General features: G+C 36.0%; 3 protein-coding genes across 11 annotated transcripts in view; 1 reads left to right on the top strand and 2 right to left on the bottom strand.

The window, feature by feature from the left end:
- Positions 1-25,500, bottom strand: part of LOC137253063 (protein transport protein Sec24C-like) — a 584,014-nt gene that overhangs the window by 405,755 nt on the left and 152,759 nt on the right. The window lies entirely within an intron of this gene.
- Positions 1-25,500, top strand: part of bmm (brummer) — a 263,847-nt gene that overhangs the window by 186,097 nt on the left and 52,250 nt on the right. The window lies entirely within an intron of this gene.
- LOC137253231 (uncharacterized) lies at positions 10,021-12,336 on the bottom strand. Its single transcript, XM_067789796.1, has 5 exons — positions 11,218-12,336; positions 10,894-10,972; positions 10,652-10,818; positions 10,433-10,598; positions 10,021-10,378 (listed from the first exon to the last, which is right to left on the bottom strand). The coding sequence occupies exons 1-5, from the start codon at positions 11,554-11,556 to the stop codon at positions 10,098-10,100; spliced, it is 1,032 nt and encodes a 343-aa protein (XP_067645897.1). The 5' UTR covers positions 11,557-12,336; the 3' UTR covers positions 10,021-10,097.

Below are 25,500 nucleotides of genomic sequence, written 5' to 3'. Positions count from 1 at the left end.
ACTGCTCGCGAAATTACTAGACCTTAGGAGAAACAGGTGAACGAGGAAACCGAGAGTATAAAAGCAGCGAAAGCTGAGGAATCAGTAATCAGTTTTGATTTAAATACGCTACTGGTTGTGAAGTATAATTGTGAAGTACTACTCCCAAAGTAATCTAAATAAAGACCAGTTTGCAATACTGAATATTGGAGTGATTTATTCAACAGTTTAGCGATTTCAACGTCAGCAGAAGGTGCAGAAATAACCAGGATTTCCCCAAAATTCGTTAGAATTGGTGTCAGAAGAGGAATTGTTGAATAAATTCCGAAGATTTCGAATACAACTGGGACAAGGCAAAGTTAAGTGAATCCAGCAACTTCAGGCACGACTACGAGAGTTTATGGAGTCGGAAGGAATCAATGTGTAGGAGTATGTCTTTCAACCTGATGGGGAAGAGGCAACAACAAAAATGGAAGAGAAAAATGAAACATCGCAGACAGTTACGAGCATAGACTTGAACATAATATTGGCTGCAATATCTGCACAAACATCGACAGTGTCATCGCAACTGGAGAAACAAAACATGCAAGATGGAATCGCAAGAGACACGACAAGAAGCACGTTTTTCAGAAATGTCGTCACAAATAACATCCAGGATTGAAACACAGGAGGCGCATATATCCGAAATGTCATCACAAGTAACATCCAGGGTTGAAGCACAGGAGGCACCTATATCCGAAATGTCGGGACAAATTTCAGCAAAGGTGTCATCGCAGATCTCTGCACATTTGGAAGCCCGTATTGACGAAAAAATAAAGCAGTTTGAGGACAAAATCGAGGTCGAGGTAGATGCGTTGAAAGGTCGTATACAGGAGTTGCAACAAAATCGCCCAGCTGTTTCAGCAAGCAGTCCGCAGGTAAAAACTTCATCTTTTGACAGCTCTTCATTTCCAGGTATTTAAGCTTCAATTTGAGAAGACGTCAGCAGTGAGCAACTGGAATGCGGAAGATAAAGTTGCTGCACTGTTCGTGGCATTGAAAGGTCCGGCAGCTGAAATCTTACAGACTATTCCAGAGTACGAACGGAACAGTTATGAAGTATTGATGGCGTTGTCGAGAGACGTTATCGAAGCGAGCATAGAAAACAGATATACCAGATTGAGTTGCAAAACCGTTACCAAAAAGCGAATGAGACTTTGCAGGAGTTTGCGTCGGATGTTGAAAGATTGGCTCATCTCGCAAATGCATACGCACCCGTGGAATATACCGCGAGGGTTAACATTCAGAGCTTTATAAATGGAATACGGGATGTCCAAACGAAACGCGCTACATATGCGAATCCAAAACCAACATTTGATGAAACGGTATCACATGCACTAACTCAGGAAACAGCATCGTTTCTGCGTAAGCCAGCTTTCAAAGCACGCCATGTGGAAGTAGAAAGGCCAGACTGGTTGAACACAATATTGGAGGCTCTGAAAGGATCGCAGACGACAGAGTAATCAAATGCTTCAAATGCGGGAAGTCAGGTCACATTGCACGTCATTGCGATGTTGATTCTAGTGGTTCCAACAGCATGGATGGTCTTAAGTACAAAGCTGGAGGAGATGTGCAAGAGCGAGCCAGATGTAAAGATCGAGAACTTGCTCCAGCTATTGAATGTCCTGTGATATCTAGCTCACAAATTGGAAGAAACTCAAGCAGTCTTACAGTCAAAGGAAATGTGGATGGTAAGGTGCGTGTACTGACTGTAGATACGGGCGCATCTCATTCTTTAATTCGATCTGATTTGGTCAACAGGAGATTAAAGCCATTACCTGGAGCAAGATTGCGTACGGTCACTGACGAGTATAACCCAGTCCAGGGAGAAGTGGTATGTGAAATCTTAATTGGGAATGTCATGGTTCTACACAAATTTGTTGTGGCAGAGATCGTTGATGGAGTCATATTGGGAGTGGACTTCTTAGATGACCATGGCATCAGGATCGATATGTAGAGTAGGATTATGCGCTATAAGAACAAGGATGTACCACTTAACTTCAGTTTGCGAGTAAGCGAGTGCTGGTGGAGGAGATCCGACAAAGACCACCAAAGTCAAAACAGTAGATCGGGCAAAGTTTGATGGAACGAATGGGCCAAACAAATCAAAATCAAAGGTACACAGAGCGAAAAGCACACATAAAATACCCTATAAACTAGAAGAATGTTTACATAGTTTCTCTATGGTTTTTCGCCAAGCTGAAGCCCTTCTTATTATAAGTTGGTATTTCTTTTTAATAAAATTAAAAAGTTATCATGGAGCAGCGATAAGAAAATCTGCTTAAAAATAAGAAGAAACAATAGCGATTGGAGAAGACTTTCTCTTTGATAAAGTTAAGAAGAATTCACATGAAAATGAAACGACTTCACCTTTTAATTAAATCAGTAAGAAAATCTGCTAAAAATAAGAAGAAATATTAGCCATTTGAGAAGACTTTCACTTCGATAAAATCAAGAAGAATTCATATAAAAATGAAACGACTTCCCTTTTAATTGAATCAATGGGAAATACACTAGAATTTAGAAATGCCCTGTCTAAGCTACATTAAAAATATATTTTCTAATATTAATGAGATACATATATTCTCATTTTTATGAGAATAAAAATATTTTTTTAATAAAACAAATCATTTATTTCTTGTACAAAAGTTCTTTTTATTGTATCTTATTATTTATTACAACTTACATTCCAATATCGTTTTGGTCTTACAACTTTAATACCATTATTTAAAACATAAAAGTGAACTGGTGGACCATCTCTCATATCAAAAGTTAAAAATGATTACACCCTTGAGTGTCACTTCCAATTAGATATGATTGAAATCTTTCGGAAAAACTCAAATACACATGCCTTTTTACAACGATAAAAACATATGGTTCTTTTACTAAAAAGTCACAAATTTCAGTTATTTTAACTATATCTTCAGTTATTGTGACAATTTGTCCAATTTTAAAATTATGGCCTCTAAAAAGAATAGCATCTGTTCGATTGTACAAATGAAAATCTTTCAGATTCATTGAGGAAATATAAGCATTATTTTCTACTTTCAAAGGACACAAATTATTTATTATATATTCAGGTTGAATGAATTTTTTATTTAGTTTTTTAATAACTGTAGTATAATGAAGCTTGCCATGGTCGTCATCAATAGAAAGTGTATTTATCCGAGGCTTGTTGTTATATTTCATTGGGGTATGGTTTTACGTGGCGGGTCCCAAGCCCAGCGCACAACCCGCTCAGCGGGGGTGAAAATATTACTTGCACGTTTATATAGCGAGCCGCTTGCTCCAAGACAGAGCCCGCTTGCAGCCGCACCTAGAGGTGTACAGACGCTGCTGATGAGATCTCTCCCCGGCTAGCCCTTAAACCGATTATGTCAGAGTGGCCTAGCCAGGTTTGGACCTCTACGCGTTGGCGATGGCGAGTACCGAAGAAGATTTAATGATGAGCTGTACGAGCTATACGCAGACATCAACATAGTGCAGCGAATTAAAACGCAGCGGCTGCGCTGGCTAGGCCATATTATGCGAATGAAAGATGATGCACCGGCCAAGAAAGTGTTTCTATCGGAAACAGAGGTAGAGGGCGGCCCCCACTCCGTTAGAAGGACCAGGTGGAAAACGATTTAAACTGCCTTGGTGTGACCAATATCGTTTGTCAACTAGGTCACCTATAATTAGCAGTATGAAATGGGTAAACGATTTCATTTGCTTCGCACTCATTTTAAAACTTGCACTTGCTATGTGATTTTTATGAATAGGGGGGCTTATGTTACAGATTTCCAACTCACCGTATTGAAATATTTGTTTTCTGTAATTTAAGGTCTCTAAAGTAAACATTTTCTTTTCATAAATAAAATAATTTAAAATTTTTGAAAAGTTGTACTTACAAACTCCGCTGAAAAAATCATGCATAATGTCGCATGCTATGTTATCAACAACATGAAAGTCTGGCAGTGAATTAAATATAGAAGTTTCTTTTATGCCAGTTTCTTTTGAGTTATTCAAAGATATATCGGTATCGTAATTACTTTTATTTATTAAAGAATCGGAAATCTCAATGCAATTTTTTTGTGTTTGTTGCCTCATTCTTTTATATGAATTGTCACCTAATATTTGCACAAGTTTAATGAATATTTTGAAGCTCTTGCCATCTGCTTCGATGACCACACCATCTGTCTGCTATGTATTTAATATTTCTATTAGTGGCTTTAAGGCTTTATTAATACCATTTTCATATAGATCTATAGATTTTATAAATCCAGCGACAAATATATTTGAAAGGCGACTACTTTGGCTCTTTGGCAAAGACGCAAATGTATAATAAATACCACAAATTTTCTGTTGGCCACATTTCGATCTTAATGGGTCATTAATTTCAAAGTCGTCCAAATATAGGAATAGAGGTATTGTTTAACAAGTCGCATCGGTATAACCTTTAATCTAAAGACTTCCACTCAGAAAAGTAGAATACGTGTGGGAATTTGCTATTTCTTGCATACAAGAAATTATTTCTTTTAGGACACCGTCGCTTTCAAGAAGCTTTTTAATTTGAAACGAAATATCTACAAGGGTTATTTCTGTTTCTGTTCTTGTTAAAGGATTATTATTCAAAACTATTACTGATAACTCATTGCTTAAAACATATTTCTTTGGAGGCTTGAAATATTGCATATTTTCCAATTCCTTAAAAAATTTATATTCAGTATCAACAAACGGAAAAGGCTGAGATATACAATGCCTTATCTCTTTAAAAAATAGTTCCTTACTATTGTTTACAATCAAAAGTTTAATTACTTCACATATGGGAGCAGTAATATTTTCTGTTATTGAATGTCAAGAACACTTTTTCTTGAAAAATTTGGATTGTTATGAAGGTTAAGAAGAAAATAGATAATCGATTTTTTTAAATCTAAATTGAATGTTCGAAACTGTTCAATTGAGTTATTTACTTGAATGCTCAATATTCATTTCACTTTCTTCAACAACATTTTGTTTTGGTATTTCAATACTTAGTTTCAAATTAAGGTCCTTTATGTGTTTTTCTACATGTTTTTGTGAAAACGATAAATGTTAGTGAAATTTGATCACAACTTTCGAATTTACATACTAATTTATAAATATCTGGCACGCCATGGTAAACTTTGATGTGGCTGATAAAAGCGCTTGTACTAAGGAAATTTTGGTCACACAAGAAGCAAGAAAGTTTGGGCATTTTGGAGTATTTTCTGTTTTTTATTTAAGACAAATCTAATTTACTTAATAAACTTGAAACTAAGGAGAAATCTTTAGACCTTAGTTCAAAAAAGTATTGCTCCAAAAATGCTCAAACTTGCTTGCTATTGTGTGCGTATTCAATTTGAAAAACATGACTTAACTTAATAATGTACTCAACAGCTTTCATAAATGAGAAACATTTCCATTTGAGACCGTCACAAAATAACATTTCGATATATCCGAAAAATCTGTGTCCACAGCTATTATACCAGGCTGTAGTGTCCGTTAGAAAACAGATATACCAGATTGAGTTGCAAAACCGTTACCAAAAAGCGAATGAGACTTTGCAGGAGTTTGCGTCGGATGTTGAAAGATTGGCTCATCTCGCAAATGCAGACGCACCCGTGGAATATACCGCGAGGGTTAACATTCAGAGCTTTATAAATGGAATACGGGATGTCCAAACGAAACGCGCTACTTATGCGAATCCAAAACCAACATTTGATGAAACGGTATCACATGCACTAACTCAGGAAAGAGCATCGTTTCTGCGTAAGTCAGCTTTCAAAGCACGCCATGTGGAAGTAGAAAGGCCAGACTGGTTGAACACAATATTGGAGGCTTTGAAAGGATCGCAGACGACAGAGTAATCAAATGCTTCAAATGCGGGAAGTCAGGTCACATTGCACGTCATTGCGATGTTGATTCTAGTGGTTCCAACAGCATGGATGGTCTTAAGTACAAAGCTGGAGGAGATGTGCAAGAGCGAGCCAGATGTAAAGATCGAGAGCTTGCTCCAGCTATTGAATGTCCTGTGATATCTATCTCACAAATTGGAAGAAACTCAAGCAGTCTTACAGTCAAAGGAAATGTGGATGGTAAGGCGCGTGTACTGACTGTAGATACGGGCGCATCTCATTCTTTAATTCGATCTGATTTGGTCAACAGGAGAGTAAAGCCATTACCTGGAGCAAGATTACGTACGGTCACTGACGAGTATAACCCAGTCCAGGGAGAAGTGGTATGTGAAATCTTAATTGGGAATGTCATGGTTCTACACAAATTTGTTGTGGCAGAGATCGTTGATGGAGTCATATTGGGAGTGGACTTCTTAGATGACCATGGCATCAGGATCGATATGTAGAGAAGGATTATGCGCTATAAGAACAAGGATGTACCACTTAACTTCAGTTTGCGAGTAAGCGAGTGCTGGTGGAGGAGATCCGACAAAGACCACCAAAGTCAAAACAGTAGATCGGGCAAAGTTTGATGGAACGAATGGGCCAAACAAATCAAAATCAAAGGTACACAGAGCGAAAAGCACACATAAAATACCCTATAAACTAGAAGAATGTTTACATAGTTTCTCTATGGTTTTTCGCCAAGCTGAAGCCCTTCTTATTATAAGTTGATATTTCTTTTTAATAAAATTAAAAAGTTATCATGGAGCAGCGAGAAGAAAATCTGCTTAAAAATAAGAAGAAACAATAGCGATTGGAGAAGACTTTCTCTTTGATAAAGTTAAGAAGAATTCACATGAAAATGAAACGACTTCACCTTTTAATTAAATCAGTAAGAAAATCTGCTAAAAATAAGAAGAAATATTAGCCATTTGAGAAGACTTTCGTTTCGATAAAATCAAGAAGAATTCATATAAAAATGAAACGACTTTCCCTTTTAATTGAATCAATAGGAAATACACTAGAATTTAGAAATGTCCTGTCTAAGCTACATTAAAAATATATTTCCTAATATTAATGAGATACATATATTCTCATTTTTATGAGAATAAAAATATTTTTTTAATAAAACAAATCATTTATTTCTTGTACAAAAGTTCTTTTTATTGTATCTTATTATTTATTACAACTTACATTCCAATATCGTTTTGGTCTTACAACTTTAATACCATTATTTAAAACATAAAAGTGAACTGGTGGACCATCTCTCATATCAAAAGTTAAAAATGATTACACCCTTGAGTGTCACTTCCAATTAGATATGATTGAAATCTTTCGGAAAAACTCAAATACACATGCCTTTTTACAACGATAAAAACATATGGTTCTTTTACTAAAAAGTCACAAATTTCATTTATTTTAACTATATCTTCAGTTATTGTGACAATTTGTCCAATTTTAAAATTATGGCCTCTAAAAACAATAGCATCTGTTCGATTGTACAAATGAAAATCTTTCAGATTCATTGAGGAAATATAAGCATTATTTTCTACTTTCAAAGGACACAAATTATTTATTATATATTCAGGTTGAATGAATTTTTTATTTAGTTTTTTAATAACTGTAGTATAATGAAGCTTGCCATGGTCGTCATCAATAGAAAGTGTATTTATCCGAGGCTTGTTGTTATATTTCATTGGGGTATGGTTTTACGTGGCGGGTCCCAAGCCCAGCGCACAACCCGCTCAGCGGGGTTGAAAATATTACTTGCACGTTTATATAGCGAGCCGCTTGCTCCAAGACAGAGCCCGCTTGCAGCCGCACCTAGAGGTGTACAGACGCTGCTGATGAGATCTCTCCCCGGCTAGCCCTTAAACCGATTATGTCAGAGTGGCCTAGCCAGGTTTGGACCTCTACGCGTTGGCGATGGCGAGTACCGAAGAAGATTTAATGATGAGCTGTACGAGCTATACGCAGACATCAACATAGTCCAGCGAATTAAAACGCAGCGGCTGCGCTGGCTTGGCCATATTATGCGAATGAAAGATGATGCACCGGCCAAGAAAGTGTTTCTATCGGAAACAGAGGTAGAGGGCGGCCCCCACTCCGTTAGAAGGACCAGGTGGAAAACGATTTAAACTGCCTTGGTGTGACCAATTGGCGCCGGTTGGCGGAGCGAAGAAGCGACTGGCGCGCCTTGTTGGACGGCCATAACCGTTTAGACGGTTAAGCGCCAATTAAGTAAGTAAGTAAGTAAGTATAATGAAGCATATTGTGATGTTTGGGTTTTAAGTTTTCTTTGAATAGTTTTTGATATAAAGCATTATGTTTCTTATCAAAAGTTGTAAGTTCAGAAGAATACTGTTGTCAAAATTTGGATATAAAACTATATCAACAATTTTTATAAAAATAACTAAAAATTTGTAAACAATATCGTTTGTCAACTAGGTCACCTATAATTAGCAGTATGAAATGGGTAAACGATTTCATTTGCTTCGCACTCATTTTAAAACTTGCACTTGCTATGTGATTTTTATGAATAGGGGGGCTTATGTTACAGATTTCCAACTCACCGTATTGAAACATTTGTTTTCGGTAATTTAAGGTCTCTAAAGTAAACATTTTCTTTTCATAAATAAACTAATTTAAAATTTTTGAAAAGTTGTACTTACAAACTCCGCTGAAAAAATCATGCATAATGTCGCATGCTATGTTATCAACAACATGAAAGTCTAGCAGTGAATTAAATATAGAAGTTTCTTTTATGCCAGTTTCTTTTGAGTTATTCAAAGATATATCGGTATCGTAATTACTTTTATTTATTAAAGAATCGGAAATCTCAATGCAATTTTTTTGTGTTTGTTGCCTCATTCTTTTATATGAATTGTCACCTAATATTTGCACAAGTTTAATGAATATTTTGAAGCTCTTGCCATCTGCTTCGATGACCAAACCATCTGTCTGCTATGTATTTAATATTTCTATTAGTGGCTTTAAGGCTTTATTAATACCATTTTCATATAGATCTATAGATTTTATAAATCCAGCGACAAATATATTTGAAAGGCGACTACTTTGGCTCTTTGGCAAAGACGCAAATGTATAATAAATACCACAAATTTTCTGTTGGCCACATTTCGATCTTAATGGGTCATTAATTTCAAAGTCGTCCAAATATAGGAATAGAGGTATTGTTTAACAAGTCGCATCGGTATAACCTTTAATCTAAAGACTTCCACTCAGAAAAGTAGAATACGTGTGGGAATTTGCTATTTCTTGCATACAAGAAATTATTTCTTTTAGGACACCGTCGCTTTCAAGAAGCTTTTTAATTTGAAACGAAATATCTACAAGGGTTATTTCTGTTTCTGTTCCTGTTAAAGGATTATTATTCAAAACTATTACTGATAACTCATTGCTTAAAACATATTTCTTTGGAGGCTTGAAATATTGCATATTTTCCAATTCCTTAAAAAATTTATATTCAGTATCAACAAACGAAAAAGGCTGAGATATACAATGCCTTATCTCTTTAAAAAATAGTTCCTTACTATTGTTTACAATCAAAAGTTTAATTACTTTACATATGGGAGCAGTAATATTTTCTGTTATTGAATGTCAAGAACACTTTTTCTTGAAAAATTTGGATTGTTATGAAGGTTAAGAAGAAAATAGATAATCGATTTTTTTAAATCTAAATTGAATGTTCGAAACTGTTCAATTGAGTTATTTACTTGAATGCTCAATATTCATTTCACTTTCTTCAACAACATTTTGTTTTGGCATTTCAATACTTAGTTTCAAATTAAGGTCCTTTATGTGTTTTTCTACATGTTTTTTGTGAAAACGATAAATGTTAGTGAAATTTGATAACAACTTTCGAATTTACATACTAATTTATAAATATCTGGCACGCCATGGTAAACTTTGATGTGGCTGATAAAAGCGCTTGTACTAAGGAAATTTTGGTCACACAAGAAGCAAGAAAGTTTGGGCATTTTGGAGTATTTTCTGTTTTTATTTAAGACAAATCTAATTTACTTAATAAACTTGAAAATAAGGGGAAATCTTTAGACCTTAGTTCAAAAAAGTATTGCTCCAAAAATGCTCAAACTTGCTTGCTATTGTGTGCGTATTCAATTTGAAAAACATGACTTAACTTAATAATGTACTCAACAGCTTTCATAAATGAGAAACATTTCCATTTGAGGCCGTCACAAAATAACATTTCGATATATCCGAAAAATCTGTGTCCACAGCTATTATACCAGGCTGTAGTGTCCGTTTTTTGTCAGCATAATCCTTAATTAGTGCAGAAATACTTGGCATTATGTCATTTGAGGTTGAAACCAGAGTTATAAAATCGTATTGGGCATCAGCAATCGTAGGTTTTTCATTCCTATTACGACGCAGTGGTTGCAGAATACAATGCAGTAGCAACATAGTTATAAGGTATTTAGAATCTGTTAAAAGTATATGATTAGATAAAATTTAAATAAACTGACATTTATATGTACCATTTGAAATATTTGTGTTTAAAACTTTAGAGAGCAGCAGTTCTCTGCTTGCTTTGTCCTTAACATCACTCTGCAAGATTGGCATTATTTTTTTATAAAAGTTTTCCAGCTTCAAAAATAATTTATTTGATTTGCCTGGATACATATTTTCGAAATCTATCTCGACCTAAGAATAAATTTATTTAAATTTTTAAACGAAAGCTAAATCAAAATACTTACTAATTCATAACCGTTGGAGTCGCTATACCTGGGCCAATCCTCCAACAATTTTTTTAAAGAGTTTCCACTGTTTAGCCTCATAACAGATGTTTCTTTCCAATACGATTTAACTTGATCCCACGGTGTGCAGTTGTGTGTTAGCCAACATTTCTTCTCCAGGAACTCTTCTGCAATTTCAAAAAATAATAATTAATTGAATTAAATTAATAAATAATTTTCAAATGGAGACTAGTAATTCTAACCATGCGATGTTTTTTCTGTGAATACAGTTTGCCGGAGGGATTCCTCTTTCCTTTTTTTTCTATATAAAAAATAAGTTTCCTGAAAAGATAACGCAATCATCTTTTGAAAAAAATGCACTGTAAATAAAATAAATTATCTAAAATAAACGCAATATTTTAGCATCATAAAACAATCACTTCGTTATACTCAAATTTAATGGGCTATAAAATTGCATACTTTGCATTTTTCTAAAAGAAAGTTAAAAAGTAATTGAGGTAATTGTTTTCCACAAAGCTAAAATATGTTAGCCACAGTCAAAAAATTTAACAAACTATTTAAATTACCGGTTTTTCCTTTGGGAATATTTGACATATTGCATTTTCCCATTGTTTCATGTCTGAGTAATTCATCTTCCGGCCGGTGGCTATATAGCTTTCTGTAATACAATGTGTGAGCGTCTTTTGATGTTTATTATCAATATATCCCTTCTGATGGTGAAAAGAAAGCACAAGTTGACCTCTGACAGTCGATTTCAAAAGATCATAAACTTTGAATGACGTATTTTCAGACGTCAATGAAATTGGTGTAGATTCTCTGGATTTCACGGTGTCTAAATCGTTCGATATTTTTTCCAACCAACTCAATATTATACTATGCCCTGAGTCGGTATCTCTGTCACACATTAATGGAATATTCTGAAAAAACTATATTTAGAGCAATCATATATTTATTTAAAGATAAAAACTTACCAAACGATTTCTCCACTCCCTCAATCCAGATTTGAACTTTATTTTCTCGCCGAAAAAATTTGCTTTCCAAACTGTTAAAGAGAGCTTCTACATCTTCAATTAAAATTTTTTTTTTTAAACGGGATAATACATGATGCCGCGTTCATTAAAAATTTGCATGATTTCATCATTCAATTTCCATGATTTCATTAAATCCAATGTTTCAGCTACACTATGGAGCGCGTCTATATCCGCCATTTTAATTTTTGTGCGTTGTTGCGTTGTAAAGCTTACTGAAAATGTTTGCACTTTGATTTTTTAACACTTTTCAATATAAAAACTTTCAATTGCATATACATACATATGAAATTGAATGAAAACTTTTAAAAATTTATGTTCATATAAGATTTAAATAATTTCACAGCGATTGAATTTAAACATTAAAATCATAAACTTCACTTGTCCGGCTTGGCCCACGAATAGAAAAACACTGAGCATTTCGCTAACTACATTTGCAAGAACAAGAAATATAACACTGAATTAATACTGTTTTTGTAACGGTACTATCGCTACAAAAAAAAACAAATTATATGCTATCTAGTAGTGTTTAGAGGAAACACGTCTTAATAAAATCAAGAAGCTTCTTGTAAAAATTAAAAGTAACCCTTTTTAATAAAGAAAAAAGTGTTATTTGTTGCAATTAAGACTTCCGTTTCAACAGAAAACTTTGAAAATAAGGCGATATATGGTAATTTCAAACTGATTATCGTTTTAATAAATTTAATAGGATTTTTAACATGAAAACAAAAAGAGTATCTTTTAAAAATTTCTTCGTTTTCATCTCCCGTCATACCCCATCGCCTAAAAATATTTTAAGACGTTAAACTCATAGGGGCATATTCATAGTCAAGTCAAAGTATGCGCTAAAAAAGTTAGAGCATATTTCAATAAAAAGTACACTTTATCTTTTTCATAGTCGCAAAAAAGCCGGATTCATCGGTTAGAGCCATCGCTAAAGTTAGAGAGGCGAAAAGATGTCACTAAAGCTATTACTAAAATCTGTCAAATGAAATGAAATTTCAATTTACGTGTGTATTCGGTAATTTAAGCTGGATTTTTGATTCAAGAAGAGTGAAAATGTCTTACTTTGAGGAAATCGAAAGAGATTTTGAAATTATTGTTTCTGAATTTCACTTCTTCATCGCACGGCGAGCTTCGAACTCAAGTACCTGCATTTGAAAAACAAGATGATGACGAAGTGAAATTCATAATAAAGTCATTGTAACCATCTCTCTAATATGAATAACAAACGCAATTCAATCTAAACATTTCAAATATACTACATGTTAACACCGTTCTATCATTTGGTGCTAACCACTTCTTATTGTATTTGTATTTGGATTTGTGTATAAAATGAATAATAAAACTAATTACTACAAAATACTTAAATGGAATCATTCTTCTAAGCAGATATGAGTATATATACATATAAAGCAGCGAACAGAAAAATAGCAGTGCAATTTTTTTAAATTTCGTAAATTTTCTATAACATCTATGTGGCAGCTTATTAGTTCCCGCAAGCAGTTTTTCTCGCGGTTACTCCGGTTTTGTTCTCTTTTATTGTTCTATAGTAATAAATACAAATTTTAGTTAATTAACGAGGTTAAAATACATTTTTTATTAACAAATTGCTTACTTTTTGCATTTTTAGCAATCAGGCGCAAGAAATGAGTAACAACAAGCAAACGTCCAGACGAGTGATTTGACAACATTGCGTAATAGATTTTTTTAATGTAATAGAATTTTGCCTAAAGTGGGCTCTCGTTACAGCATGCCACTAAACTGACTATGATATACTTAGAACTGAAATGTACTCTATCTTTTTAGTGCCGCACCAAGTGAAGCATACTCTAACTCAGGACTATGAATATGCCCCATACTTTTTAGGTGACATTTTTGGCTCTTGTGTACCTGCGAGAAAAATTGGCTTTGAGAAACCAGAATGGACGAGCTAAAATGAAGGAAAGAATTTCCGAGAAAGAATGCAAGGGTAGTTTCAACCCAGGCACATAAGCAGTTTTTCATATAGATGCGTTTAACACAATCCTATGCACGATGAGTAGATTGTACGTATTTTTATGGAGAACGGTAGATCGAGTGACACTGGTGCCATCTGACATAGCCATCTTCCGACTATTTTTACAAGCAAAGCATACGAAGAAGAATTCGACAAATTGCAATTGTTTTTCCCACTCGTTAGAACATTTTTCGCAGTGAAAAACTGCATTTTAGGAACAGAAGTAGAAGACAAAATATGTTAGAAAGTATTTTTGTTGTAGTGAAATGTTTATGACAGTGCTTCGCGAAATTTTGTATGCGAAAAGGTGAAAAAAACTTCAATTGCTAAGCCTGAAGTTCTTTTATATTTACAAGGGCAACATCGTGCGTGATTGTGGGGATCATATTGGTGTACATAAGATTGCGTTGAACGCATCTATTTAAAAAAAGTTAATTATGACTTGACCATCATGACGATGATTTCGTCAAATATTCCAATGTTAACATCAGTTTGGGCAGTAGCAGCAAGCTTTTATTGATTTTCTTTTCTGTAATTTTTTTTATTGGATAAAATACAGTCCCGTCACTGTCGCGTGTCGTATTCAAAAAGAAAAACTAAAACACGTCCGGTTTTTTTGATGTTCTTTAACAAGTGAAGTTACAATTTAACAAGTAAGGAAGGCTAAGTTCGGGTGTAACCGAACATTACATACTCAGTTGAGAGCTGTGGAAACAAAATAAGGGAAAATCACCATGTAGTAAAAAAAACCTAGGGTAACCCTGGAATGTGTTTGTATGACATTGGTATCATATGGAAGGTATTAATGAGTATTTCAAGAGGGAGTGGGCCTTAGTTCTATATGTGGACGCCTTTTCGAGATATCGCCATAAAAGTGGACCAGGGGTGATTCTAGAATGCGTTTGTACGATATGGGTATCAAATGAAAGGTGCTAATGAGTATTTTAAAAGGGCGTGGGCCTAAGTTCTATAGATGGACGCCATTTAGGGATATCGCCATAAAGGTGGACCAGTCCTGACTCTAGAATTTGTTTGGACGATATGAGTATCAAATGAAATGTGTTAATTATAATTTTAAAAGGGAGTGGGCATAAATTCTATAGGTGGACGCCTTTTCGAGATATCGCCATAAAGGTGGACCAGGGGTGACTCTAGCATCTGTTTGTACGATATGGGTATCAAATGAAAGGTGTTAATGATTATTTTAAAAGGGAGTGGGCCTTAGTTCTATATGTGGACGCCTTTTCGAGATATCGCCATAAAAGTGGACCAGGGGTGATTCTAGAATGCGTTTGTACGATATGGGTATCAAATGAAAGGGTTTAATGAGTATTTTAAAAGGGCGTGGGCCTAAGTTCTATAGGTGGACGCTTTTTCGAGATATCGCCATAAAAGTAGACCAGGGGTGATTCTAGAATGCGTCTGTACGATATGGGTATCAAATGAAAGGTGTTAATGAGTATTTTGAAAGGGCGTGGGCCTAAGTTCTATAGGTGGACGCCTTTTCGAGATATCGCCATAAAGGTGGACCAGGGGTGACTCTAGCATCTGTTTGTACGATATGGGTATCAAATGAAAGGTGCTAATGAGTATTTTAAAAGCTCGTGTGTCTTAGTTCTATAGGTGGACGCCTTTTCGAGATATCGCCATAAAAGTGGACCAGGGGTGATTCTAGAATGCGTTTGTACGATATGGGTATCAAATGAAAGGTGTTAATGAGTATTTTAAAAGGGTGTGGGCCTTAGTTCTATAGGTGGACACCTTTTCGAGATATCGCCATAAAAGTGGACCAGGGGTGACTCTAGAATACGTTTGTACGATATGGGTATCAAATGAAAGGTGTTAATGAGTATTTTAAAAGGGAGTGGGCCTTAGTTCTATAGGTGGACGCCTTTTCGAAATATCGCCATAAAGGTGAACCAGGGGTGTCTCTAGAATTTGTTTGTACTATATGGGTATCAAATGAAAGGTGTTAATGAGTATTTTAAAAGGGAGTGAGCCTTAGTTCTATAGGTGGACGCCTTTTCAGAATATCGCCATAAACGTGGACCAGGGGTACTCTAGAATGCGTTTGTACAATATGGGTATCAAATGCAAGGTGTTAATGAGTATTTTAAAGGGGCGTGGGCCTTAGTTCTATAGGTGGACGACTTTTCGAGATATCGCCATAAAGGTGGACCAGGGGGACTAGAATTTGTTTGTACGATATGGGTATCAAATGAAAGGTGTTAATGAGTATTTTAAAAGGGAGTGGGCCTTAGTTCTATAGGTGGACGCCTTTTCGAAATATCGTCATAAAGGTGAACCAGGGGTGACTCTAGAATTTGTTTGTACTATATGGGTATCAAATGAAAGGTGTTAATGAGTATTTTAAAAGGGAGTGGGCCTTAGTTCTATAGGTGGACGCCTTTTCGGAATATCGCCATAAACGTGGACCAGGGGTACTCTAGAATGCGTTTGTACAATATGGGTACCAAACGAAAGGTGTTAATAAGTATTTTAAAGGGGAGTGGGCCTTAGTTCTATGGGTGGACGCCTTTTCGGGATATCGCCATAAACATGGACCAGGGGTACTCTAGAATGCGTTTGTACAATATGGGTATCAAATGAAAGGTGTTAATGAGTATTTTAAAAGGGCGTGGGCCTTAGTTCTATAGGTGGACGCCTTTTCGAGATATCGCCATAAAGGTGGACCAGGGGTGACTCTAGAATTTGTTTGTACGATATGGGTATCAAATGAAAGGTCTTAATGAGTATTTTAAAAGGGAGTGGGCCTTAGTTCTATATGTGGACGCCTTTTCGAGATATCGCCATAAAGGTGGACCAGGGGTGACTCTAGAATGTGTTTGTACGATATGGGTATCAAATTAAAGGTATTAATGAGGGTTTTAAAGGGAGTGGTGGTAGTTGTATATGTGAAGGCGTTTTCCAGATATCGACCAAAATGTGGACCAGGGTGACCCAGAACATCATCTGTCGGGTACCGCTAATTTATTTATATATGTAATACAACGAACAGTATTCCTGCCAAAATTCCAAGGCCTTTTGATTTCGACCTGCAGAACTTTTTCATTTTATTCTACTTTATATGGAAGGTGTCACACCCATTTTACAAAATTTTTTCTAAAGTTATATTTTGCGTCAATAGACCAATACAACTACCATGTTTCATCCCTTTTTTCGTATTTGGTATATAATTATGGCATTTTTTTCATTTTTCGTAATTTTCGATATCGAAAAAGTGGGCGTGGTCATAGTCGGATTTCGGCCATTTTTTACACCAATACAAAGTGAGTTCATATAAGTACGTGAACTGAATTTAGTAAATATATATCGCTTTTTGCTCAAGTTATCGTGTTCACGGCCGAGCGGAAGAACGACTGTGTATAAAAACTGGGCGTGGCTTCAACCGATTTCAACCTTTTTCACAGAAAACAGTTATCGTCCTAGAGTCTAAGCCTCTACCAAATTTCACAAGGATTGGTGAATTTTTGTTCGACTTATGGCATTAAAATTATCCCAAACAAATTAAATGAAAAAGGGCGGAGCCACGCCCATTTTGAAATTTTCTTTTATTTTTGTATTTTTTTGCAGCATACCATTACTGGAGTTGAATGTTGACATAATTAACTTATATACTGTAAAGATATTAACTTTTCTTTTAAAATTTGACTTAAAAAAAAAAATTTTTTTTAAAGTGGGCGTGGCCGTTCTCCGATTTTGCTAATTTTTATTAAGCATACATATAGTAATAGAGTAACGTTCCTGCCAAATTTCATCATGATATCTTCAACGACTGCCAAATTACAGCTTACAAAACTTCTAAATTACCTTCTTTTAAAAGTGGGCGGTGCCACGCCCATTGTCCAAAATTTTAATAGTTTTCTATTCTGCGTCATAAGTTCAACTCACCAACCAAGTTTCATCGCTTCATCCGTATTGGTTAATGAATTATCGCACTTTTTCGATTTTTCCAAATTTTCGATATCGAAAAAGTGGGCGTGGTTATAGTCCGATATCGTTCATTTTAAATAGCGATCTGAGATGAGTGTCCGGAACCTACATACCAAATTTCATCAAGATACCTCAAAATTTACTCAAGTTATCGTGTTAACGGACGGACGGACGGACATGGCTCAATCGAATTTTTTTTCGATACTGATGATTTTGATATATGGAAGTCTATATCTATCTCGATTCCTTTATACCTGTACAACCAACCGTTATCCAATCAAAGTTAATATACTCTGTGAGCTCTGCTCAACTGAGTATAAAAATAGTATAGCAATGAAATAAAGTACTATTGAGAGACAGCTTGCGGTATTTTCGAAGTTAGTGATCTTAACAACCCGATTACATCAAAGTATATATACTGTTGCTTATAAGTAAAGATAAATGACAACAATATAATATGATTATGCCATTTAACTGAACATTTGGTTTGCTCATGATTTTGTCAAATTGGAGTCATAAAAGAATCCCACATGATCATATTTCTGAGGCTCATATTTTCCACATATTTTGGATTCATATCGAACTTCTAAATTATAAGCGCTCCGAGAATGTTCGTATATTGTATAATTGTATATGTATGTATATTAATAAGTAAAACCAAAGGTATTTCAGTTAGCCCATTCGGATGGTTAATCTGTTTAGTAAGTTATTCGCTGATTTCATGAAAATCCCGTCATCAGCGCCTAGGTAGAAAATTTTCTACCAAGAGCTGAAATATCCAAAACAGGACACTCCTAAACAAAATAACGCCTGGGAAGTAAAAGTTGGATTGGAGCTGTACAACATAAACACCGTGTTGTACAGAAGAGTAGAATATATCTCGAGTAAAGAAAAATCGGTACATCCGATGTCAATATATCTAGTAGTAGTAGTATATATTTATGTTTTCTAAAGTATTCATTTATTTAGCCGGCTCAAGGTCAATTTTAATAAAACACTACTTTGTTTTTATTCCCAATATATTTCGATTTCCTTCGGATATCGTCATTAGGGGCTACAACAACAATGTAAGTTAGCTTAAATCTACACATTATCCTTATCCAGTTTGATATGCAGCTTTGAACTAATTTTTCCAATTATCTAGTACGTGTCTGTAGTTGTGTGAGCAGTTTGCAAAGTCTATTTTGTAATTGAGCCTTTATTTGTCGGTACGTTTGCTATGTGGAGCATCTCTAACGTGAAGCGTTTCTTATAATGTTGCTCTTGCTTCAATACTCTAACAGCTTCAAAATCTGCTTTATGCCCGCTCTCTGCACAGTGGGCTGCGAGTGCTGTTTTCTGTGCCCTTCCTGATATTATATTTTTCATATCCGATCGATGTCCCGATATCCTCGTTCTTCCTGGTCCCGACATATTCCTTATTACATTTCGTGTTTCCGTCGCCAGCACATGGAATCCTGTACCTTACGTTATTCTTGTCCATGGTTGCTATTCTACTTTTCATATTGCTGAAGAATTTATCCTTGTGTGAGTCGGTTTATGTGCTATTTTTATATTGTCCTTATTGGATGTATCAAAGCCCTTTAATCTTTCCGAAAAACCGGGTATATATACCATCGACTTGTATATTTTTGTGTCCACTTCTACGTTTTTTGGGTCTTTGCATTGGTTGTGTGATTTTATCATCGTCTATATTATTCCTGGAGGCAAATCATTCATTTTCAAAATATGTGTAATTCGTTTTTTGTTTTCTGGATGGAACACTATGTCGCTTGTGTCCAATACCTTCGCGATGCAATTTTTGGCCGCATTTATTATCCTTTCCTAAATACCATGATTTTTGACTTGTTCAATTTGACAGTTAGTGCCCATTGACCGCAATAGTTGTAAAGGGAGTTTATTATTTCCTTTAGCTGTTCAGGTGTTTCCGCAAGGAAGACCAGGGCCCTATTCCACAAAACAACTTATCAACTTTTGACTTTGCACTTTGCAAATTTTTCGTCAATTTGCAAAACTTTGTGTTCCTCGGAAGTGTAAAATTTGATCAGTTGTAAGCTGAAGTTGATAAGTGTAATTTGAAAAGTCTTTGCAGTGTTTGTACCCTCTTTTCGATTTCTGTTCCACGTACGTTCTCTTGTGCAATGTGCAAAGCTAATATTGAAAAGTGTAATTTGCAAAGACTTTGCAAATAAATGCGCTCTTTCGTTCCTCAAAAACTGTAAATTCTATGTTTGCAAAGCCAACTTTGATAAGTTTGTCAAAAATTTGCTAGGTAAACGATCGCTTTGCAAATTCACATTGTTATTACTAGTGAAGTGTTTCAAAATGTTAAGACGTGAGTTTTTGTTCGACGATAGTGAAGACGCGGGTATAGGAAGAAATTATAGAGACCGAATTAATTTTTCGGGACTACAAAGCTTTAATTTTAAAGAGTGCTTCCGTTTAAACCAAACACAAGTTGATTTCATTTTAAATAAAGTTGGAGAAAAATTAGAGCACAAAACACAGCGCAGTCATGCTTTGTCGGCTGAAAATCAACTTCTATTGTGCTTACATTGGCTCGGAAATGGTTGCCAGTACCATGGTATCGGAGCTATGCATGGTGTTTCAAAAACAACACTTTGCAGAGTCGTTCATAGAGTTGTCGATGTTGTAATAGACGTTTTATTTCAAAACACAGTGCGGTGGCCCGATGACGTCAGTGGTATTGCTGAAAAGTTTCTTATTATGGTTGGATTCCCTTTTGTATGTGGTTGCGTTGATGGTACAATCATCAAAATTGATGCGCCTTCATTACAAGAGGAAGTATATGTGGATCGGCATGGAAACCACTCATTGAATGTAATGATGATATGCGGTCCAGACTACACATTTTACAGTGTAAATGCAAGTTGGCCGGGCAGCGTTCATGACTCAAGAGTGTTACGGCTGTAAGTCAAAGATTTGAAAATGGATGGAGACCTTTTCCGGATGCTGTTATTTTGGGTGATAGTGGCTATGGACTGAAAAACTGGTTGATACCACCATTACGCCGAAATCCCGATAACCCTGCTGAAGGTGCTTTCAATCGTTGTCATAAAAAAATACGGCGTATAATTGAAAATAGTTTTGGTATTCTTAAAGAAAAATTCCCGTGTTTAAATTATTTGCGACTGAGGCCTGAGTTTGCAGGAAAGATGGTCATTGTTTGTGTCATCTTACACAATATTGCCAGCAGAATCGGAAGAAGTACTGAAAGCATGCAAACCATTGAAGACAATGGTAACTAAATGGAGGAAATGGATATGGAAAATGCTGAAGAAGAAAATTAAAATAATATGTATGATGCGAGTCGAATGGAAAGGCCTACTTCTCTGCTGCAGTACTTTTCATAATATCCATAGCGTAGACTAATCTTAAAATTTCAGTCATATGAGTTGAAAGACCATAGGAGACTAGTTCATAAAAGAGCAAGTTGCGGGGAATCGCATCAAAAGCACACGAGAAATCTACGAAAAAGGCAAACGTTCTTTTATTGCCTGAAAAATTGAGTTGGGCAATGCTTGAAAGCACAAAGATATTGTCTATCGTCGAATAGCCTCTGCGAAACCCGGACTGAGGCTCACTTAAAATATTGTTACAATCGATCCAAGCATTTATGCGATCAAGTAAAAGTCCGGAAAATATTTTATAAATAGTGTCTAGCAGAGGCAGACCTCTGTAATTTGTAGTAGCGTTAGGGTCACCTTTCTTAAAGAGGGCAATCAAGATGGAGGAACTGAAAGAGGAAGGAATCTGCTTTCTCAAATAAATAAAATTTAGACGCGCCAGCAGTTCATTGAGGAAACATTGGGGCGCAAACTTTTAAAATTCATAACATACGACATCCTGTCCAGGGGTTTTTTTGCATTTGGTACCATCAATAACCAATTGAAGTTCCCTGCAATCAAAAGGAGCATTAAGGAAGGGGTCAGAAAGCTGGGGTATTGCCCAGTGTACGCACAAATCAATATTATTTCGATATATGAGATCTTTGAAATGAAGATAGAAGTCACGGATCTTGGGTTTACAACTTACTTTACAACGAACCTTTTTAAGTGAGTTTGCAAACTGCCACCAGTCACTTGAATTCCTAATGCTATTAAGCTGTTCAATTTCCTTACATCGCCACTCCAATTTCTCCCTGTTACAGAGCTTGATATATTTTTTACGAACAGTGAGGTACTTAATCCTATCGCAATCTGTAGTCCCCCTTCTCAGCATATTTAAAGCGTTTATTAACTTATTGCGTAAGTTTGAGCACTGGCTATCAAACCACGCATTTTTCGGTGAGAAAAGACACGTTCCTTTGGAATGGTGTGCCGCCGTTTTAATTTGTTCAGTGCTTATAGACACTTTTTCATCAATAGGGGCCTCAGAGTATATATATTCGCTATTGGTGGACCTAGTAATGAGCTCCAGGAATTTATTCGCGATATGCGGTTTCCATGAAAGTCTGGGAGAAAGTACATGTTCATCGGAGTCGGCACTACACGGACGACCGTTGAAATTAATAACAATAGGCATGTGGCCGGAGAAGCATTTAGATTTTACATAAAATCCATCAGTTAGACCAAACAAATCAAAAGAGCAGATAACATAATCACTGTGCGGCCAACTCCACCGCAAAAAGTAAATTCACCACTCAGATCACCATCAACCCTTCCGTTTAAAATAACCCAACCCAAGTCTTCAGCCAAACTAAGTATTCGTCTGCCTTTATTATCTACTACCGAATCTTTGGTGTGCGTGTGTCACGCACACTCGCAAATGCAGATATCGTATCTTTTTGCACTACCTGTGATGAACCCATGCTGGCATTGAGATCGCCAACAACGTAAAATAAGCTCAGTCTAAGATTGTCAAGGAAATGCTGGAGAGTTTCAAAATCAGCATTCCAGCGCGTACAGTTCAAATATTGCGGTAAAAAACAGAAGACGACGTCATTTAAGCATACAGACAAATATGTGCAACCATGTTTTGTAATAAGTTTTAGACTATAGCGCGATTCGATGCATTTTTTAAAGCCAAACAAGCAACCACCGCTAGCACGACCAGCTTTATATGCTTTCGTTGCATCTATCCAGTGCAGCTGGTACTCTTTAAAAAGGTGAAAGAACTTCGATCTATCCTCAGCCAAAGCATGCGTTTCAAATAAAAAGAATATATCAAAACTTTGAATGTTAGTAAATGCATCACCAAATTTAAATTTGCTATTCAAATTAGCTATATTGTACGATAGAACGGAAAGGTTTTTTGTACTTCTCTAGGACTCGATACAATGTCATCATTTAAAACGCATGTCGGCAAGGGCTGATTTAATTTTAAATACTACATAAAAATCTGAGTTTTTTGTGGTAATCTTACTTAAGAGGCTAACATACAGCTCATTTACTTCAATAGTGTCATAACTCAAAAAACTCAATTTTCCAGGAGAGCCATTCAAAGATTTTAACTGCCATATGTTGCGCATATAAAGGCACATTTTCATTTTTATAGCACGCGGTAAATTTCTAACTGATCACAACATTTTTTTATACAACATATATCATGATATTGGGTACGTTTATATGTTACTAGTAGAGTACCCGACGTCGTTCGGGTATAAATAAAAGCAGTACTATATAGACTAATATATTAGACTAATCCCAACCCCCATTTGTATGGGAGATGCCACGCCCCTTTTTCGCTATCCCCAATTTTTCCCGAGGGGGTAGGGATTAGTCTTATATACCTCCTCACCTAATTTCAGTCGTCTAGCTTTAATCCTTTCAGATATATCAGGTACCACGCCCCCTTTTTCGTTATACCCAGTTTTTCTGGAGGGGTAGGGATTGGTCTCATATAACCACTCCCCTAATTTCAGTCGTCTAGCCTTAATACTTTCAGATATATTGACTACGAAAAATTCCAGTTGTATGGGAGGTGCCACGCCCCCTTGTCGAAAACCATAGATTGACGCACTCAGGGATTGTCATGGCAAAATTTCGTTCGATTCCATTCTGCGGTTTAGGCTGCAAGTCCAAACATACATACAGACATACTTCCACAAATATATAGTAGATTAACTCAAAAGTCGTGTTTTTTGAGTTATGACACTATTGAAATAAATGAGCGATATGTAATATCTACTTTACTGAGGTTTCCGCCATAGAGGGTTCAAAGGAAAACCTCACCTGGTTCTCCATTGCACATTAAAACTCTGTCTGCGTTAAACGCCATCCATTTTGATTGGTGTACATTGCGTCGTTTCTTATTCTAATGTTATACGAACGATCTAGCTTCAGAAGATCCTTTTTCAATTATTGGAGCAGTACTTTTTTGTGCTGTTGCTTCTCTGCAGTTATGTCCTTTTCTATAAAGATTGACATCCCAGATAGCTTCTTAGCATTTTTGAGGACCTCGCTAGCTGAAATAAACTCCGCTATCACTCCCATTTTCTGGCTTCTGCTATACAATTTGCGCGCCTCTCGGACTTGAACATGTTGCATATTCAGCTTCTCGTGGCATAGCTTTTGTACCGCTAGTTTAGGGGACGCTTCTTCTAGCATATCTCTTATAATAACATTTTTCTTCTTACACTCGTTCACCAGGCGATTTTAATCCATCCTGTCTAGCTCCCTTTCACGCTTAAGCAGAGTCAACTCAGCTCTAAATTCCTCATTTTCAGCTTTAAGGCGCTCAATTTGGCGGTGTGACACCTCCCAGTTGAAAAGGTTGGCCGCATCCCTTGAAGAAATTGATTGAAATTTGAGCAATTATGTAAAAAAAGATGTCAGTATATCTCTATAAAAGCTCTAATTTTCATATTCCTTACCAAATTTATTGGATTGATCGAATTTTCGACCCCGGGCTATACTTGTATGTATTTAAAAACATGTCTAAAAATGTATTACCGTGTACTAGTATTTTCCTGGGTATCGAGTACATGGGCACTGTTCGAGCTATAAACTACTAATGTCGAGTAAAACGACGTGAAAGGAACAGATGGCACAAATGTTGAACGTTCTCTTCGATGGTGTTACGCTACCAACTGTCAGTCACCCATGGTAATAAAATGTCTAGTAGTGTCGACCTAACAAGAGGTGTACCTCAAAGATCTATTTTAGGTCCATTACTGTAAACTGCTTATGCAAATGATCTTCCAAGTCAGTTACAACACTGCAATGTCCAAATGTACGCTGACGATGTACAACTCTATATAAGCTGTAAAGCATCAGAGATTGATGGTTGTGTACGCAAAATTAATGTTGACTTGGAAGTGTAAGAACTTGGGCTGCAATTAACGCTTTATGTCTCAATCCACGCAAATCAAAATATATATTGCAGTGGCGTAGTGAGGTTTTCTTGCGCCTGGGGAAAAATATATTTTTCATAACGCGAATTTCACATTCTGCGGAAAGACCAACATCTCTAGCCGATTCTCCATGCATTTTGCGGCGCCTTCTTACACGTTTTACTACATACATCAATATCCCATTTTTCACATAGAGACTTCGCTTTTTCTATTGCTTCTTCACAGATAGTGTCTCCAATTTCGGATAGTTCAATGATACGCTTCTCTAAAATTCATCCTCGCATCCTGTAATCTGAGCTGCACACAATCAATCCTCCTTAAGATTTCAAAACATGAATGAACTAACTTTTTGTATATTTTGCAACAGAGCTGTAGCTTGGCTTCTGGTGTCACTTGTGGTGCCAGTGTCATCTGCTAATTGTTCTACTACATTCTCTGGCCCATCGACGATAACGCTAACCGCTTGTATTCTGGAGCTCCACCGTGTTTCAGATTCACGTTTGACAGTTTTTTTAAAGCACTTTTTAATAATTCCCAGCGTAACGTTGAACGT

Source organism: Eurosta solidaginis, chromosome 5 (genome assembly GCF_040869045.1).
Source record: "Eurosta solidaginis isolate ZX-2024a chromosome 5, ASM4086904v1, whole genome shotgun sequence".
NCBI lineage: Eukaryota > Metazoa > Arthropoda > Insecta > Diptera > Tephritidae > Eurosta > Eurosta solidaginis.
This window is presented reverse-complemented; position numbering and strand designations above follow the sequence as displayed.

What these genes read in the sequence shown, in the direction of transcription:
- LOC137253231 (XM_067789796.1), bottom strand. Translation starts at nt 11,556, where the DNA reads ATGTGTGACAGAGATACCGACTCAGGGCATAGTATAATATTGAGTTGG. An exon ending in TATTCCCAAAGGAAAAACCG is followed by an intron (nt 10,973 to 11,217) that starts GTAATTTAAATA and finishes TTATCTTTTCAG; the next exon opens with GAAACTTATTTTTTATATAG. An exon ending in ACTCCAACGGTTATGAATTA is followed by an intron (nt 10,599 to 10,651) that starts GTAAGTATTTTG and finishes ATTTATTCTTAG; the next exon opens with GTCGAGATAGATTTCGAAAA.